Source organism: Cheilinus undulatus, linkage group 22 (assembly GCF_018320785.1).
Source record: "Cheilinus undulatus linkage group 22, ASM1832078v1, whole genome shotgun sequence".
Classification (NCBI taxonomy): domain Eukaryota; kingdom Metazoa; phylum Chordata; class Actinopteri; order Labriformes; family Labridae; genus Cheilinus; species Cheilinus undulatus.
The window spans coordinates 21,014,263-21,031,715 of NC_054886.1; the positions used below are offsets into that span (position 1 = coordinate 21,014,263).

A 17,453-nucleotide genomic window follows, 5' to 3' on the forward strand; every position below is an offset into this window, starting at 1 on the left:
ATACTGTTTTTTTTTTTTTTTTTTTTTTCTGCATATTTTGCCACTTTTAACCAATTTTTTGCCTTTTTACCCCTTTTTGCCCATATGTTACATTTTTTTTTGCCAATTTTGTAACAACTTTTTGCCTATGCTAGCAGCATTTTGCCATTTTTTTGTGCCCATTTTCTTCAATTTTGTTGCAGCCTTTGCCCATTTTGTAGGTGTATTGCACATATTTGCCACTTTTTGCCACCTTTCCCTCCATTGTTTTGCTCGTTTGCTGATTTATGCATTTTTCTCAGCTTTTAATTCATTTTTGCCACTTTAAACCCATATTTTTCAATTTATCATTGCCACTCTTTTACTATTTATGCCTAGTTGGCAACTATTTTAACCAATTTTTCCCTATTTATGCCATTTTGTCAGCTTTTAACTAATTTTTGCCACTTTTAACCAATTTTTCAACTTATTGCCCCCCTTTTTAATGCCTCTTTTGCAACTTTTTAACCACTTTTAACCCATTTATGCCTTTTTTTTTTTTTTTTTTTTTACTATTTCAACTTATTTTTGCATATTTTTACCAAACTTCTGGTCTCTCCCCAATTGTTTATCTTTTCCAGAAAAGTTGTCTCAGTTTCTTCTACTTCATGCATTCTCTTGATATTTGTGCACATTATGGCCTAGCCTTGAAGTTTGACATTACTTTCCTAATTATTTAGTTCAGTGGATCAATCCACATTGTTCACATCACTAATAAAAAAAAAGTTATTTCTGTTTTAAGAACTGGGGTTTACATTTTGAAAAAGGCCATATTGTACTACAGCATAAAAATTGAAAGTAATTTTTGTTGCCTTTATAAGAGTGGTTAGTATTTGGTTTAAAAAGGAAATATTGTCATCAAAGCTTAGCTTTACAATGGACCATGATTTTGCTGTCCTCCATGGGCCCCCATTTGTCTGAGTCTCAAATTGCTGACTGCATTATTATTCTTAAAGAAAAAACAGCTGTCAAAGCCAGAGCATTTAAGATCATATTACTTCTTTAATGTATCACTTAGTCAATCATTCACATCCACACATCCATACTTTATGATTCAGGCAGAAAACATGTAATTTAAAACAACCACAAGTGAAACTATTAACAGAAATAGGAATCATTATCAGTTTCTTCTTTGAAGCTCAAGAAATGATTAAAAGGAAATTTTATTTACTTGTACCAACTGTATTTGCATGTTTCTGCAGTTACCTTTGTTGCCTCACAACATTCATTTGCCGCAAGAATAAAAAACTCTAAATGGTTAAATCAGAACAAGAGTATCAATACAACATCCAGTGAATCAAAAAGTAGTCAGAAGAGTTTATGTCAATAAAATGAATGTAAATGTTTGATAGCATTTGTTGACAACTACCTTTAATTCAGACAACCTTACCTTGTTTCTTCAGAATACTCAAATTTATGGCTCTGCCAAAAAAGTCTGCCAAGATTAAAACATCTTGCATCTATGTTCAACCTGTGCATTCAGTAACAAATACTGAGTAACTTGATAATTTAAAACATAATTGGTTTAAAATAATGGACCCACCTCAAACAATGCAGCGCCTGACATCTATCACAACAAGTAAATTAAAGTGCAGCTGCAGCGCTAGCTCCCTTTAAAACTCAAGAGGCCGCCATCTTTGTTCAAGTCTGAGAGAAAACCTGACCTTAACCCTGAGTCACAAATTCTCCCAGCTCATCAGTTACCACATTGAAGAGTAACTACGACTAAGAGCTTTCATTATTACCTGGATTTTAGCTTAAAGTCTTTTAACGGATAAAAGTAGGAAAGTACAGTCAGTCCTGTTATTCTACAACCCTCCCGTGGCGTACAGAAAAGGCAATGAGCCTGTGGTAAAAAGCAGTCAGGAGGATAATCGAGGCAACCATCAGGCCACAGATGAGGCTGAAGGCCCAGCGAGGTCCCAGGATAGTGTAGACCTGGGAGACAAAGACTGGCCCCAGTGTCCGTGCTCCGCTGCCTGATGCTGTCAACCAGCCCATGTACACACCCTGCAGAGAGAGGCAGGAAACATCTATCCATCCAACAATGAAAGTGCAAAACAAATCATTGCATTAGATTTAAAACGCTATGTTTTTCTTACCTGAGGTTTAGGTCCCAGGATTTTTGAATACAATGTGTATGACATCACATTGCAGGCTGGGTATCCCACCCCGATGAGGATGTCAGATGAGATGTACTGGGCTAGATAGATAGCTGGAGTATACTGACACCAGGTCTGCTCATACGGGCATCCTGTTGGCTCCAGAGTGCTGTTTGATCCTAATGTGGCTATCGACATCTGACTGAGCAAGGTGTTGTTTTTGAGGTCTGTATTAAGAAAGAAAAAAAGAAGTGTTGAAGCTTCTGCCAGAGTGCTAATCAAAAACAGGAAACCAGGGTAACTCTCACATGAGTTCTTAAACTTTGAAAAATGGTCACTTCCTCATTACAGAACACAAGTAAGCTTGCATTATCAAGTCAAGAGGCCAAAATAGGTTTATCTTAAACAAAAAATGAACCACATCAGGCACCAGCATTGTTACAATTACTGCAAATGTAGCACCCAAGTTTAAAAATCCAAACATACCTGCCCACTGAATTTTTGGGTAATGATTCCCCCATGGAAGAAGAATGAAGAAGCCACAGAATATAATGGCCAAGCCTGCTAGCAACACAGGACGATCCCCAACTCTAGAAGAACATTTAAAAAATCATATTAATGATTACACAACGCTGATTTACAGCATTCTAAATCAAATCCCTGTATGCATAAGAAAGGCACCTTTGAGAAGCAACTTTCACAACTAAAAACACCAATATGGATTCAAATCCAATGCAGCAGATAATGATGCCGTTGTATAACACGGCTTCTTTCCGTGTCCAAGCAAACATGTCCATGGACAAAGGAGTAGCAATTCTGAAAAAGAGAGAAATACACATGTTAAAAATGCAGCAGTAGTATTGTTTTTTTCTTACATTTTTAAACTCAGTAGTATGTTTGTGAATACATACGTCTCAAAGACGGCAAAGATGAACATGACGATGAAGAAGAGGATGTTGGAAGTCAGGACTGCTACCTGATCGATGCTTTCCTGGCTTTCCTCATCAAGGTATTCTCTGTCTACAGGAAAAGGGAGACACATGGCAGTGAGTTTATGAAAAACAAAAGCAAACTTAAGGTAAAGAAAAATTTAAAAACTCTGCCTCTTTATGAACATCAAAAGCACACAAGATCATCGGCAACAAGAGCTGTGAAAACTTGAAAGGGAAAAAATGAAGACCAAATATAAAAAAGTAATGGTAAGTCCACAGAGGTTGCAAAAGTCATCACAAATCAAAAGCCTCTCACAGCAGCTTTAAGTTAGGACTGTAAATACCTTCTGATGTGTAATTGATGGCTCTGAGGTGTCTCCCATGGTCATCGACACGGTGCTCTCTGTGGACAAAAATCACAGCCTATGTTCTGAACCTGTACTAACAGAAGCATAGTTAAATAAAATGATCTTTGTGATTGCTTTCCGGCAACAAAAAGTACTAATTTGATGCATTAAAGTACAAAATCTTCAGAAAAACCTTTAAAAAAGGGTTGAAATTAAATCCTACACCAGCAATCATCAACTGGTGGCCCGGGTGCCATATCAGGCCCCCTAGAGCTCCAAATCCGGCCCCAAAAAGATGATTAATGTGTGGATAAAAAGATGTGGGTTTTAGACATATTTTGCCTTTAAATCCCTACAGCTATCAATTCAACCCCAAGTATAGCAACAAACTGGAAGTTTTTCTGTGCCAGTGGTTACAAGGATGAGGCCAGAGATCTTGCAGAGCACCACTGGTAATTTAACTACATGCAAACCCCTGAAAACCCATTGTGTACTTAGTTCAAGACTTACCTCAGCAAGAAAAGAACCAACAGGATGTTGATGACACCAAAAGCTGCCGCCAGCAATGCAGGAGCAGTGTACATGTTGAGCTGCAGGTCTATGAACTTTGCCATGACTCCACGCTCACCAATGAATGACAAGCATGCCCCCAGTGCTGATATGCAAAGATGGGCAAATATGAATACATAACATTCTACTAGTGATTCCTACTTAAATAAAAAAAAAATGCCATATGAAGAAAACTTCACCTGGCCCAAGAATGAAACCCAAGGCCTGGCATGCACTCATATTTGCCATGGCACCAGTCCTCTCCTTCAGCGATGTAGCTCCAGCAACATAAGACCTCACCACAGCAACATTACCTGCCATGAAAAGCTTGTTGAGTGAGTTTCAATGAGTTATGTGACATGAATCACAGCATTACTAACACGAACATTAGTTAGAATGAGCTTTATTACCGGCTCCAAAGCCAACAAATGCTCTTGATAGGAGCATGTGGAACTTGTTGTTGTTTCTAGGCAGGTACACGTAGGCATAGTAGATGTTAGCTGACACGTTGATTAAAATGGAGCACGCCAGCGGCTCTCTCCTTGGTCGATAATTGGACCAGAGGCCAAAAATGGGTGATGCAACCATCTGTCCGAGACTATAGGCCGCCACCACCCATCCAAGGAAGCTGGCATTGGCAGTGTCATCCACCTTTTACCAAGCAAAGACAAGCATGTGGATTGATTAAGTACAACAATATGAGACATTTCAAGCAGTAACACAAATTCAAGAGTCCTTTTAAGATGTCTACAGTCATATTAGGCCATGCTTACCCTTTGCAAATAGGGCCAGAGTGATGTGATGACAATTGTGAAACCTGAAAGAGGACATGAAACACAGTGAACCTAAACATGTCTTCATATTGCACCAAAAGAGCAAGCACAAAGATTTGTCAAAAACAGGTAATAGTTTTTAATCATCTTACATCGGCCAACTTTGGGAATTTGTCTTCCCAAGAGGGACGTTTATGAAATGACTGATAATATTTCTACATCCACAAACAAGGCTGCTACATAATAGTTTCCTTCACCTTTTAATGCCTCTTTTCCTACACAAATATCCCTGTTTAAACTCCAATAAGGTGCCCCTGCAAAGGGATCATTTACTTTAAAATTCAAGAATCAAAAATCTGAAAACTCACCTACGCTACTGAGAAACATAGTGAAGTACATGACCCGGATGGACCTCCATCGGCTCTTGTAATCTTCATCCTGATAGTCATCACTGGACACAGGTAAGGTGACAGAACAATACAGGTGATTCAGGGTTAATAAAAGCCCATTAACACAACAGAAACCCTCTCCCACGTTGAACAGAAAAACACAAGCTAATGCTGATTATGTAATTAATGACAGGGGTTAAGTCTACTTATGCTTACACTGCCTGTTTGGTAAACAAAACACTTTTAAGAGCTAGGTATAACTCTTCTAGGTAAATGGCTATTGAACTATGCACTCACCTGCATGCATCATCCCCGAGCAGTGGAGTGGTATCATCAGAGTCAACAAACTGAGACATATTTTACTAAAAACAGCAGCCCGGGAGAATTATGACGCTGCTCTGGACTTTGGACAGTGTTGTCAAGTCGCCATGTATACGAGAGTCAGGGTACTCCACTGCTAATGCTAAGTACTCTTTCGAGCTGATAGCTAGCTGTAGTAAGAGCTAAAAATGCACATTCTCACGTTTACGTAAGCCCACGACAAAACACCATGTAAAGCGTTAAATACGATAACTTTCCAAGTAACGGCGAGATATATACACGAAAGCACGCCACAAAAGTTTAAAAACTGGACTGTGATCATAGACTGTGATACTAAACTGCCTCGGTTTCCTACAAGGAGTATTCATAATTCAATTTCCGGTTGGACTTTCCAAAATAAACCGAATAAAAATAAAATACAGTCAGTTTTTAGGTTCAATTTACAGCTTACTCTTTAAAACCAAAAGAAGCACACGTATTGGGGTTGTCTGTGTGACTGTTGAACAAATTAAAAGTTATGACCTCCGTTTCTTCAAACCTTACAAACTACGGGGGTTTATTTTGAAGCCAGTGTCGAATGATACCCGGATGTGGGCTAATCTTAGCCAACTTGACGTAATGCTCTCACGTGAATATCCTAAAAAAATCACAACAAGATCCTAAAATCACAACAAACGCCCCCGCCCACCCTGGACAGTCTTACTTGTCGGCATGGATAACAAAAGAAAAACATAAATGAAAACAAGTCGTTTCTGTTTTTTTAATTTCTGACCAAAACAAAGCAAAAAATCAAACAAAACAAAACAACCAAAAAAAAAAAAAAAAAAGAAAGAAAGAAAAAGAAAACCAACACTTTCTTTGTTCTATGAATCGAGGGGAAAAACAGAGAAAAGATTTCAGCTCGTTTGTTTGATTTTCTATTTCAACCAAGGACACAAATCCACTCATGATTCTGTGTAAGTGGTGGGTGGGCCTTCGGTAGCCCTTAACCTCTGATTGGCTACTGTACGCCATCAATCCTTTGTCCGCTGTACCCCTTAAAATAAAGGCCCAAGAGTGCAATGACTTCATTCAAAAATGTGTATGCATTCGTAAACCTATTCTGTCACTTTCTGGATTTATTACAGGGAGTTGGATATTTTTTATTAATTTTTTTTGTAGCTGACTGTGGAGGTGTATTCACGATTAAAATGCTCCTAAATCATCGATATGCGAATCGCATTTTAGGCCATTTGCTTAGTCACAAAAACCAGACATGCATTTATGAATCAGGATACTTGAACTACTAAAAAAAGGAGATTTTTACCCAGAAATGTTATATAAAATTACAGGGATTCTCTGTTGGACAAATGACATTAAGTATTAGTATAAAGGAAAAGTTGTCACTTGTCAGGGGTGGAAAGTTACTAACAATTACTCTAATTACTGTAATTAAGTAGCTTTTTTGTACTTGTACTTTCTGTGTACATTTTGAAATTAGTAATGTTACTTTTACTTAAGGGTATTTTGGGAAAATTATTCTACTTCATTATATTACCAAAGACCACATAATCTTTCACTTTGTATGAGATGAATCTTTAAAATATCTTTTAAAGTTTAACTTTTTTTAATAGATAGCAGGGAAAAAGAACGTTTGCATCATCCGGTCAAACAGTATACAACTTTTAATACGAATGTTATATAACCCTGGGTACAATTTACTGGTGAGTCATTAAACACGTGACATAGTGGAGCCCATTTTTTAAAGGCTTCTCTTTCTCTCTTCTGTATGAGAGTGAGCCAAGGATTAATATTGAGATCAATGAACAGAGTAATCCAAAACTCAAGCAGCCCTTGTAGTAAAAGGACAAATTTATTGGTGGACAATTTATCCTCCATAGTGTCATTGGGAACATGTTAAAATTACAAAAGATGTGTAAAAGCAAAAAGAGAGTATAAAAGTAAAATACTGTAAATATAAAAGAGTCATGTATCAGCCAAAAGAGTGTCCTCACATATTTGAGCTGGATGATTCATCTCGTGGCTTCAAGCCTATCACAATTAACTGTCAGTAAAGGAAGAGATGTGTCCAAGCTTGTATAGAAAAGTCTGAACCCTACATGGGGCAATTTTTATAATTCATCTGAAAACAAAAAAGTTCTTTATTGGTTTATTGGCCATAACTTTGTCGCCAAGGATTTTCCAGAGGTTTTCTCTTGCGTTTAGATTAGGACTCTGGGCTGGCCATTTCAATATTTCAATGTTTTCAGTTTCAAAGAACTGTTTTACACAGTTCGCTGGTTGACATTGGGCATTGTCCTGCATGAAAATTACTGATTAGGTTATGAACGCAGGGAAGGAATCATATGTTGTCAAAGAAGGTTCTGATAAACATTTGCATTCACTCAGCCATGTAGCTGTACAAGAGGCCCAACTCCTGCTGCAGAAAACATTCCCCAAACCATGACACTTCCTCCTAAACTTTTCACTGACTTCTTTATTCACTTTGGGTTCAGTCTTTCCCCAGTTTGACGATTTACAGAATGTTTTCCATTGGATCCAAATAAATTAAACATGCTTTCATCACTGAAGTAAACTTTGGACCAGTTTTCTTCTGTCCACACAACATGTCCCTCAGCAAAGGTTAGTCTAGCTGTTTGATTCTTTCTGCTAATGAGAGGTTTGGTCACTGCTGAGTGGACTTTCAGTCCAAATGTTCTCAAACGTCAAGACACTGTATGATGAGGCAGAGTCCCTGTTCAGTCATGAACTGGCGAGCAATTCCAACTGCAGTGTTAAACCAATTGTCCATTGAAGTTCTCCATATTATTCTGTCCTCTCTTTTAGTTGTCTTTTGTGGACGACCGGCCTTCTTGGTGGATTTGAATGAGTTTGTGACTTTCTAAAGATGTAATATTCTTGAAATCACAGATTTAGAACAGCCAACTTCTCTTGCTATGGTTGACAGGGTCATCCTTTTGGCCTTCATCTGGACAACCTGCTGTTGGGGGGTTCTGGTCACTTTAGAATGGCTCACTATCTTGTGAAGTCAGTGAAAACTGGAAGTTAGACTCCAAGTTAAATAGGGTTTGTCAGATAGGTAAGGAAATTAGCCCCAGGTGCCAGGCTATCACCGATTACTGGGAGGTATCTGAAAGTGTTCTCTAATTTTGATCAGTGTTCTTTTTAAATATTTCATTTAAGTTTTTTATACTGTGCTTCACATTATATGTAACACATGCAATATGCTTAAAATTCTGCTCTTTTACTCGTATCTGGATCATTTTAAAACAGGGAAATTCAGAGAACTTGAAATGTAGGAAATTGTGGATTGTTCTCTAATTTTGATCTCCAGTGTACATGTAAAAAAATACAAACAATCTGAAGCACAAAAATGTTTTTTTAAACATACAGTACATTTCATGGGTTTCTCACCCATTTCAGCTGTACCTCTTTGGCTGGACTCAAATGCTTTGAGTCTTAAATAAGATGTAGTGAAGCTCAGAAAATACCTTTGAATTTCCTTTACAGATTAAAATCTCCGCTCTATCTGCAGAAACACTCCTGATAAATATAACTCAGCTGACTTCAAGTCAGCTAGATTCACCAAAAATAAGGCACTTTATAAAGGTTCACTTAAAAAAGCAATCAAACAGTGAGAAATAGGCTGTCCTGCTTTTAAACCATCCAGTAGCAGGTTTGATTGCTAATAGCAGCAGCTCATTCAAATCTACTCAGTGACATTTGACCTGAGTCAAGAGCCCTCTGAATCGATCCACCAGTGATGTGAGCCTGGAGTCACTTCTCAGTCTGCTGGGTGGACGTTTGTTGAGATTCTTGAATCGGGTGATGGAGTTGATCATCAGAGACTGTGGGTGGCGTAGCGCCACTATTGGTAATGTTGACTCTTGGAAACTTTTGTTTCAAACATCCTCTTCAGAGACGGCCTCGTATTCCATTCATGTGTTTTTGCAAATATAAAGATGCATCCAAACAGATCAGGAAACAGTGCCATCAGATCAACATTGGCAGCATCGTCTTTGCTGAGAAATAAATAGAAAAATAAATCTGTATTAACAAAACATCTGCAATAGTCAAGGACTATGTGGCTATATATACTATCTGTTTGTCAATTTAAGCAATGCTCATAAGAAATATGATAATTGGCTTTGATAAAATAAACAAGAGACTCATTTTATTCTCACTGTGTTTGAAGACTTGAGCAGTCCTGAATAGAAAACCCTGTACAAGATTTCTCATGTATATGTAGCACGGTAAAAAGTCTTGTATAGAGCTATTCTAGTCATCTGACTAATCAAAGCAGTTTTACACTGCATGTCAACAACTACCCATTCACACCCATTCACTCACAAACTCATTCCCTGATGACAGAGGTTGCTATCTAGAACTGGCCATCAGTATTAGTAAATCCCATTCATACACCCATACACATTTATATGCCATTAACAGCAGTGGGAGCAACTGGGTCAAGCATCTTGCCCAAGGACGCAACCATATGCGACTGCAGGAGCTAAGAACCGAACCCACAACTTCCTGATAGTGAGACAACCGACTCTGCACACTGAGGCACAGTCGCCCCATTCTGGTTTGGTAGAGTGGTGAATGTAGATCTGATTTATGTAGTGAAAAACAGTTTTTTCAAAATAACAAAAACATGCAAGTAAAGGATGAAGTAATAAAAATATCAAAATATCAGCAGGCAAACTCATCAAATACATACATTTTTAGGTAATTCTAACTCACTAGTGCACAAAGAGGTTTCGACTGAAGCGCAGCAGCCCCAGGATGTTTTCAGCATAGTGTCTCTTCTTGCCTTCCACTTTCTTGAGCAGCTCTGGTGAAAACTAAAACACAAAACATGAGCCTTAATTACACCAAGTAATAAACTGAAACTCATATCTATCTTTGTTGTTGTGTCCTGGGTTTTTCTGTTTGTCTTTGATGCCACTAATGTCACTTTGGCTTTTTGTCATGTCATTACACTATAATTTAAAAAAATGTGAGAGGGGATAGAAAGTGGAGAAAAAACGTATGATTTACCTGAGTTCTCCACTCTCTGAAGGATCCATTTCTTGTATTTTCTTCCATTGAAGAGATTAGCGCTGGATCAGCACTGTCGTACTGTTTCACTTCATCCTGGTCTCCAATCTCAATCAAATAGTTTTCTCTCCTAGATGACACAATTTGTAAATTCATGGTGCATATATATTTAGACTTCAGTAAGGGTTTGAGCTGGCAAAAACAAAAGAAGTAGTTTACACTCAAGAAAAAGAATTGCTGATACTCACAGAGCAAAAGAATGATACACGACATTGTTACAGCATTTCAAAGTGTCAAGAACTGGAGTGAGAAGTATCATCAAGAAATTCATAGAGAGCCACACAGTACAGACCAAGCCGGGCAGAGATAGGAAGAGAAAGATTTCAAAGACTCTGGAAAGAAAACTAGTGAGAGATGTTTCCAAAGACCCCGGAACAACTGCCAAGACACTATGAATGACTTGGCCAAGTCAGGAATTGTAGTCTCAAAGAAGGCCATCACAAGAGCCCTGAACAGGAATGGACTGAGAGGTTGCCAATCAAGAAAAACTCTGCAGAAGACACACCTTTAAGCAAGACTGAGTTACGCTAAGGAAAGCCTGAGGAAAGATTGGCTATAGAGATGATGCTTATGCTTGGAGAAAGAAGGGAGAGGCTTAGAACCCAAAGAACACCATCCTCACAACGGTGTGAGTATTATGCTGTGGGGTTGCTTCAGTGAAACTTCTGAAACTGGGAATCTCATAAAGGTGGAAGGAATCATGAAGAAGGAAGGATATGTGAAGCAGTCAGCTGCAAAAAGTGGACCTGGGTCGTCACTTTGTATTCCAACATGACAACAACTCAAAACATATTTGGCAAAGAAAAATGGGTTGAATTTCTTAGATGTGTCTGAGACTTGTGGAAAACTACAACAAACAACTGCAGGCTGTGATCCTGCAAAAAGAAGAAACTATTGACTATTAGCATCAGGGGAGCTAATAATTTAGACCCTAGTAGTTTTGATACAAGGGTGTTTCATTGGATTTACCAGGTAAATCCAAAGAACAAACTAGAGCACACAAATCACTTGATGATATTTAATCAGGTGCAGAGGACTAACGTCTCGACACGCACTGCGGTTGAACTCATGGTTGAACCATATGGACTTAATGAAGAACTTAGCCTCTCGTGTTTTTTGTAATATGTGGTTTTGGTTGCCATTTACAACATATCATCTCTAAATGGTGGTCTACGAATATTGTACATTTTGTATATATTGTATGTATTTGTTGTACATTATATGTACATATTTCTGATTGGAATAGATGGCTAGACACGAGTGCTGTCACAGTATTGGTCCACTGTGGGCTGACATCCCACTCTAAACGACCAGTCAGGGTTGAAACTCTGTAATGAGGAGGGTATTTAAAGTTTTGAAACTGCACCATTACTGTTTGACTCTGATGAAGATGCAGTGTGCGTCAAAACGTTAGTCCTCTGCATCTGATTCAACGTCACCAAGTGATTCGTGTGCTCCAGTTTCTTCTTTGGATTTACCTGGTAGATCCATTGAAACATCCTTGTATGTTGCTTGTCCTTTCTGTGAGCACCAACCTCCACCTGTGGAGGGGCTGAAGCACAAGAGACTTGCTCTTCCCTAGTAGTTTTGAGTTTTTGTGAAATAATTTTGTTTTGGTGTGCAAAGTAAATATTTATAGTTGAAAATGCTGTCAATGCCTTTTAGATTGGAGCGAAAGTGCATACTCTCATCTCATTCACTCTGGAATAAAGTTGTAAGGCAACCAAACAACTGAAAAAGCCATCAAGTGTAAAACTGCTTGACAGGGGCTTGAATCAATCAATCGATCGATCAATCAAACCACCAGATTTTTGTTCTTACGTCCGTGGCTTCCAGAAGAAAGGATGACTCAGGCATTCCTCAACTGTTGGTCTCGCTCCGGGCTCTTCGTTGATCATCCTCTCAATGAGATCTTTAGCCACCACATCTTCAACATGGCTCAGTGTGTACCTCCCAGCTTCAATGTTGTTCTCACATTGTCTGATTCTGTCTCCAAAAGGATGATGACCCCGGGAGAGGATGTAATAAATCAGCATCCCTGCTACCTTCAGAGTTAACACACACAATCAAGATAGTGAGATTTCAAGGAGTCATCAATAAAGCTTGTGCGACAAAACATACCTGTATGTCAGTGCTGGACTTGTACGGTATGTCACCATCTTCCACTAAGGCCTCCTTGGCCATCCAGCACTTTGTTCCAGCAGCCCCTGTGCGGTAAGTCGTTTGGTCTTTTGGCAACCGTCTGCTGATGCCAAAATCAGCTAATTTTGCCCTCCCCGTAACATCTGTGGGGAAAATCGAGGGATACTAATTTGGACATTGTAAAATTTTCCAGACATCCATCTTTGTACATCTAAGTTGTCTCACCAATCAGAATATTTTGTGGTTTCAAATCCCGGTGGAGAATTGGAGGATCTTGACAATGAAGCACCCTTAAACTCTTAAGGACCTGTTTTACAAGCTTCTCCATCTGCAGATCACCATTGTTACTGGAGCTGATGTATTCTTCCAGGGTGTATTCACAAAGTTGAACACCGAGATATCCAAAGGTCCCATCCTCTGAAAAGTCAATATATCGTACTATAAATGGATGGTCAAGCTCTGGGAGTCGTAGATATCCTTCCTCATTCTTCAGCTCCTTATAGCTGCGCTTCGACATTCTCTTTATGGCAACTTCAGTGCCGTCATATCTCAGCCCCAAGAAGACTTCGGTGCCATTGCTTCCCTCGGCTATGCTGAATTCCTCTTCATTCACATAAATCATGCTCCCTATTCTGGTTACTTTACTTTCATCAGTGCTCAAGAGCTGACTTAGCTTTTTCTGCCATCTCTTGCTGACTGAAAGCCAGCTAGGTTTCACTGACACTACACTGGTGTTGACAGCTTCTGCAGGGCAACCTTTGTCTTCATTCGGGTCTCCTTGCTTGTCTGACTGTTTCTTGGATCCAGGTGAGTCTTCAACTTCTAAGTTTGACTCACTCAGTTGGTTTTTCAGTCGTCGGATCACGTTTTTAAGATCTCTGAGCATTTTCATGTCTGCAGATGTCAGGATTTCGTCAGGCACTGAAGTTATCCCTGCTGACGTTATGAAGATCACAGCATTTTCCACAGAGAGCAAGTTTCCAAATATGCCGTATGTGAAGAGTTTTATCTTTGCAGAGTGTCTCTCATTCACAAAAGGAACAATTGATCTGCATATCTTCTCAATAAAGACTGCTTCCCAACTGTGTTTGCCTTGTGTTTTCTGTGTTATCACATAAAGTGTTTTCAGAATAACATCACACTTAGAAAGTTGGATTTTTGAGTCAAGCTGTTCCAGCAGTAGTAGGATCATAGCACGTGCTTGTTCATCTTCTATTTCTTCAATGGTACACAACACTTTATACAAAGTATGAGTCACCTGAGGTATTAATCTCTGCGCAATGTTTGGAAAGCGTCTGACCACACTTTTAATGTAAGTCTCCACATTGTCAGTGTTCTCCAGCCATTGAATACTTCTCTGACGGTACTTTTCTTTTTCAGGCCCAGTTACATTGAAAAGTGTCTCAATCATGGTCAGATGAGTCTTAGGATGCTCCTGCAGCATGATATCGTCCACTGTGTTGAACACCTCATCAGGGCTTTTCCAATGCATATCACTGCATAGCAGTGTAGACACTACACTGCACTGGGATAGTGTAGACATTCCTAAAAAGGAGTCTAAACTATCCCCGATTTCCCTCAATATTTGTATGAAATCAAAATCAGGGGTATCTTCAGGCTCAGTGTAAGGTGGCCATGTTACCACTGTCCCAGCAGAGATGAGTGCCTTCAAGACATCTTTCCTATCTTTCATGATAGCAGTATGTAGTGGTGTGACTGGCTTTAGACCTGATCCATCTGGATTGGCTTTTGCTTCAAGTAGTTTCTCCACAAAAAACAAAGATGCCTCGGATAGTGAAACATAATGCAATGGCGTGAAGTCTTTTTTGGAGGCAGTATCTGGGTTTGCACCATTCTGCAAAAGAAAAGTACAAATGTCGCTCTTTTGGTACACGACAGAAGCAATCAGTGGAGTTATATCATCTCTGTACTCAATGCATGGGTATGTTTGGTTAATGCCATTGTCTTTTAGTAAGGCCGTTAGCTCCTCAAGGTTGTTGTCAATTATACACTGTATTATAGGATGTGTTTCCAAGCAGGGCTCCATTATTTCTTTGCATCAGAGTCTCTGAGGAAAAAGGAAAAATGTATGAGTCCTGTCAAAACGTTAGGTGCCATGTTAAAGTTGATCAAACATCCAAAATGTTACAGCAGAATAAAACCATTGGTTTTCCCCCTCAAGTGTAATTGTACAAAGCACTGTGCTTGTTTTTATTTCAACAGGCCAAGGTAACCCTAACACAATGGTGACTAATTCAGAAACCAGAAGGCTTTATAGCCCACCAAACTTCACAGGAAATGAAGATAAACACATAAGATAAAGAGTGAGCTCCATTTAGGTGGAATAATCTACATAGAATTATCTAATTACTTTATAATACAAAACAGCTTTTTGTCCATCAAAGTAAATTTTCTACATGTCAGGAATAGTCTCTATAATATCAAAGCATACAGGTCTAAAAAATATATTATACATGCAGGTAATTTACCAGCGTATAAAAGCATGCAATTCATTGTACTTAACATTAGACTAAATAGCGAAACAATATTTTTTCCAAAATGGTAGCTGTAAATGACTTTGTCTTTATGCAGCTTTATTTTGATGATATTGCACACTTCCCTTATAATTTCACTTTTTATTCTGTAAACATGTGCATATACTTAAGCAAATCAGAAATGGACAAAATAACACAGAAGGCTGACAAAGACAGGGAACGTAAAGGCGATAAAGGATAAATACACTTACCCCTTACAGAGGGCAAATCGAGGCCCAAGGGCAATTTTTTTAGAAGGGTCTGGCCACAGACCGCAAATCCAAGCCCCCTGTTGCAGACCACTACTACGGGACGCCGCATCTGTCAGGACAGAAGTGGTGGAATTTCATGTTATGAGGCGTTTCCCATTTTAGATGTCTTTTTTCTCCAGTCAGCAGTTTTCCCCATGAATGTGGTTGTGTGTACTGAACTTCTGAACTTGCAAATCTAATATTCTGAGAAAGTCAGTTTTGATTTTCAAGAGCTGTTAGCCGTAATCATCACTGAAACAAAACAACAAAGTCTTGAAATGTTATACTTTATATGAGGTTAATCTAGATATATTAACTTTCTGAAGTAATCATAGGGGGAAAATGAACGTTTACATGATATTCTTACTTTGTTAGATGCACGAGTATGTGGATTATTACTGTACAACCACTGATGTTCATGAAGTTCCTGTGAGTAACTCTTAACTTCCTGTCTTTACATGTTTTTTGCTGACTATAAAATTTAATGTATTCTTGTACTTTTTTCTTTGTGTATCTATCAATTTTAGCTAATAATTGTTTGTATTTGTAAGCACTAAAGTTTTTTCAAAAGCAGCGAGACAACCGTCCAAGCGGAGGGGTGAGAGGTTGAAGATAGGTAATGACAGGTATAAGAAACGCTAATGTTACATTAACAAACGCGAGAACTGTTTAAAAATAAGAAAAATATAAAGAGAGAAATGCATTTTTTTGATGTGCACAGAAAAAGAAAATACACTTACAAAGTTTAGGAGTAGTATCTGCTCTTCTCGTGCCGGTTTCAGGATCCTTTCGTCTCAGCGGTTTTTTTCTTCTGTCACTTCCTCTTTTTCTCTCTCGCTCCTCCTCATCTGAACGGAAATACCTGGGCTTCAAAGATGTGGCTGTGGTGTTAAAGTTGATTTTATTAGGCCTTAAATGCCCATACATGTGCTCCAGATGGGCCCTTAGTCGACAGACGTCGTAAAAAAATGTTCACGCAAGCTCCTGAAGATAGGACTATTCGCTCGACGAATACTACAACCTTTTGCCCTCAGTTTAACCTCTCAGGCGCCCATGCTGCTCTAACTTTAAAATGACGGTTTGGTGTGGATACTCATGAGTTGTCATTTCAATTGGAATGGCAACCCTTCGTCGATTTGTAACAACCTTTGGCATCTATTTACGAAGGTATAGTTGATACTGAGCGGTTTGCACATTTTTCTACGTTGTGCTCTAACCTCAGGACCCTGTAGACAGTATTTAGGGATGAAGAGTGACCAAACTTTCTTGGTTTCGGTTTCTTTTTCAATGAATGAAGAGTTGTTGTGCTTGAGCACATTTTGAAATCAGTATACTTAAGTAAGTTTTAAGAGTTCAGTACCCTTGTACTGAACTAAGTAGCTCATAGAGAATGATTCCACATCACATCCCAAAACAGATGTTTTACACAGCACAACTCCCAATTTCTAGTTGTAACTCCATTCTGTGTGAAATGGTCTTCAGTGTTGGAGTTATCTGACAGTGCTGATCCACCAGTGTTAGTTTAACTCTGTAGAGTCAGCTGACCTAAGCTCTGTCCACTGCGATTTCAGATGTAGAGAGGTGTGTGGGCAGAGTTCCCCATCAAGCTCTTGGGCAGAGTTCAAATGTATTTTATATGTTTATTTGTGTTTGCCTGTTTTACAGTCATCCCTGATTATGTTTCCAGTGGATCATTGTTTTTGATGTGAGACTCAGTTGCACCATGGATGAAGGAAGCACAGTGCCTATTTTTCATTTGTATGCATTGCCTTCCATTGAGGTTGACTTTCTGTTTTGTTCTTGCCAGAGAAGATCCACCTAAACACAGGTTTTCAAGAGTTACTGCAGCTCTGTCATATTGTAAAAAATGTAACACTTTCAAAAGTGCAGTTTATATGTAGAGTGGGCTAATATAAACATGTACTAAGGTTGCATTTAACTTTATATTAGCTAAATTAACATTCTTAACTTGACTGTGTATTAAACTTAATCATA

The 17,453-nt window shown here is 38.7% G+C and overlaps 2 protein-coding genes across 2 annotated transcripts; both read right to left on the reverse strand.

Moving 5' to 3' along the window:
- Window positions 1-1,024: 1,024 nt before the first annotated feature.
- On the reverse strand, window positions 1,025-5,778 carry mfsd8 (major facilitator superfamily domain containing 8). The gene is made up of 12 exons (XM_041778741.1): window positions 5,408-5,778; window positions 5,090-5,172; window positions 4,722-4,765; window positions 4,359-4,599; window positions 4,149-4,262; window positions 3,910-4,054; window positions 3,397-3,455; window positions 3,032-3,140; window positions 2,802-2,936; window positions 2,607-2,710; window positions 2,121-2,347; window positions 1,025-2,028 (listed from the first exon to the last, which is right to left on the reverse strand). Exons 1-12 carry the CDS (start codon window positions 5,464-5,466, stop codon window positions 1,822-1,824), a joined length of 1,527 nt encoding a protein of 508 aa, XP_041634675.1. The 5' UTR covers window positions 5,467-5,778; the 3' UTR covers window positions 1,025-1,821.
- Window positions 5,779-7,122: 1,344 nt separating this feature from the next.
- Window positions 7,123-16,418, reverse strand: LOC121504224. The gene is made up of 8 exons (XM_041778907.1): window positions 16,199-16,418; window positions 15,420-15,528; window positions 12,899-14,741; window positions 12,653-12,816; window positions 12,353-12,576; window positions 10,472-10,601; window positions 10,175-10,275; window positions 7,123-9,453 (listed from the first exon to the last, which is right to left on the reverse strand). The coding sequence occupies exons 3-8, from the start codon at window positions 14,718-14,720 to the stop codon at window positions 9,300-9,302; spliced, it is 2,595 nt and encodes an 864-aa protein (XP_041634841.1). The 5' UTR covers window positions 14,721-14,741; window positions 15,420-15,528; window positions 16,199-16,418; the 3' UTR covers window positions 7,123-9,299.
- Between the last annotated feature and the right edge of the window lie 1,035 nt (window positions 16,419-17,453).

Excerpts from the sequence above, each read along its gene's own strand:
- mfsd8 (XM_041778741.1), bottom strand. The coding sequence starts at position 5,466 with ATGTCTCAGTTTGTTGACTCTGATGATACCACTCCACTGCTCGGGGAT. Across the intron at positions 4,055-4,148 it reads GGGTTTCATTCTTGGGCCAG|CACTGGGGGCATGCTTGTCA; the intron begins GTGAAGTTTTCT and ends TTTGCATATCAG. Across the intron at positions 3,456-3,909 it reads TTGGTTCTTTTCTTGCTGAG|AGAGCACCGTGTCGATGACC; the intron begins GTAAGTCTTGAA and ends TTTTGTCCACAG.
- LOC121504224 (XM_041778907.1), bottom strand. The coding sequence starts at position 14,720 with ATGGAGCCCTGCTTGGAAACACATCCTATAATACAGTGTATAATTGAC. Across the intron at positions 10,276-10,471 it reads TCAGAGAGTGGAGAACTCAG|TTTTCACCAGAGCTGCTCAA; the intron begins GTAAATCATACG and ends TTTGTGTTTTAG. Across the intron at positions 9,454-10,174 it reads CGAAACCTCTTTGTGCACTA|CAAAGACGATGCTGCCAATG; the intron begins GTGAGTTAGAAT and ends TTTATTTCTCAG.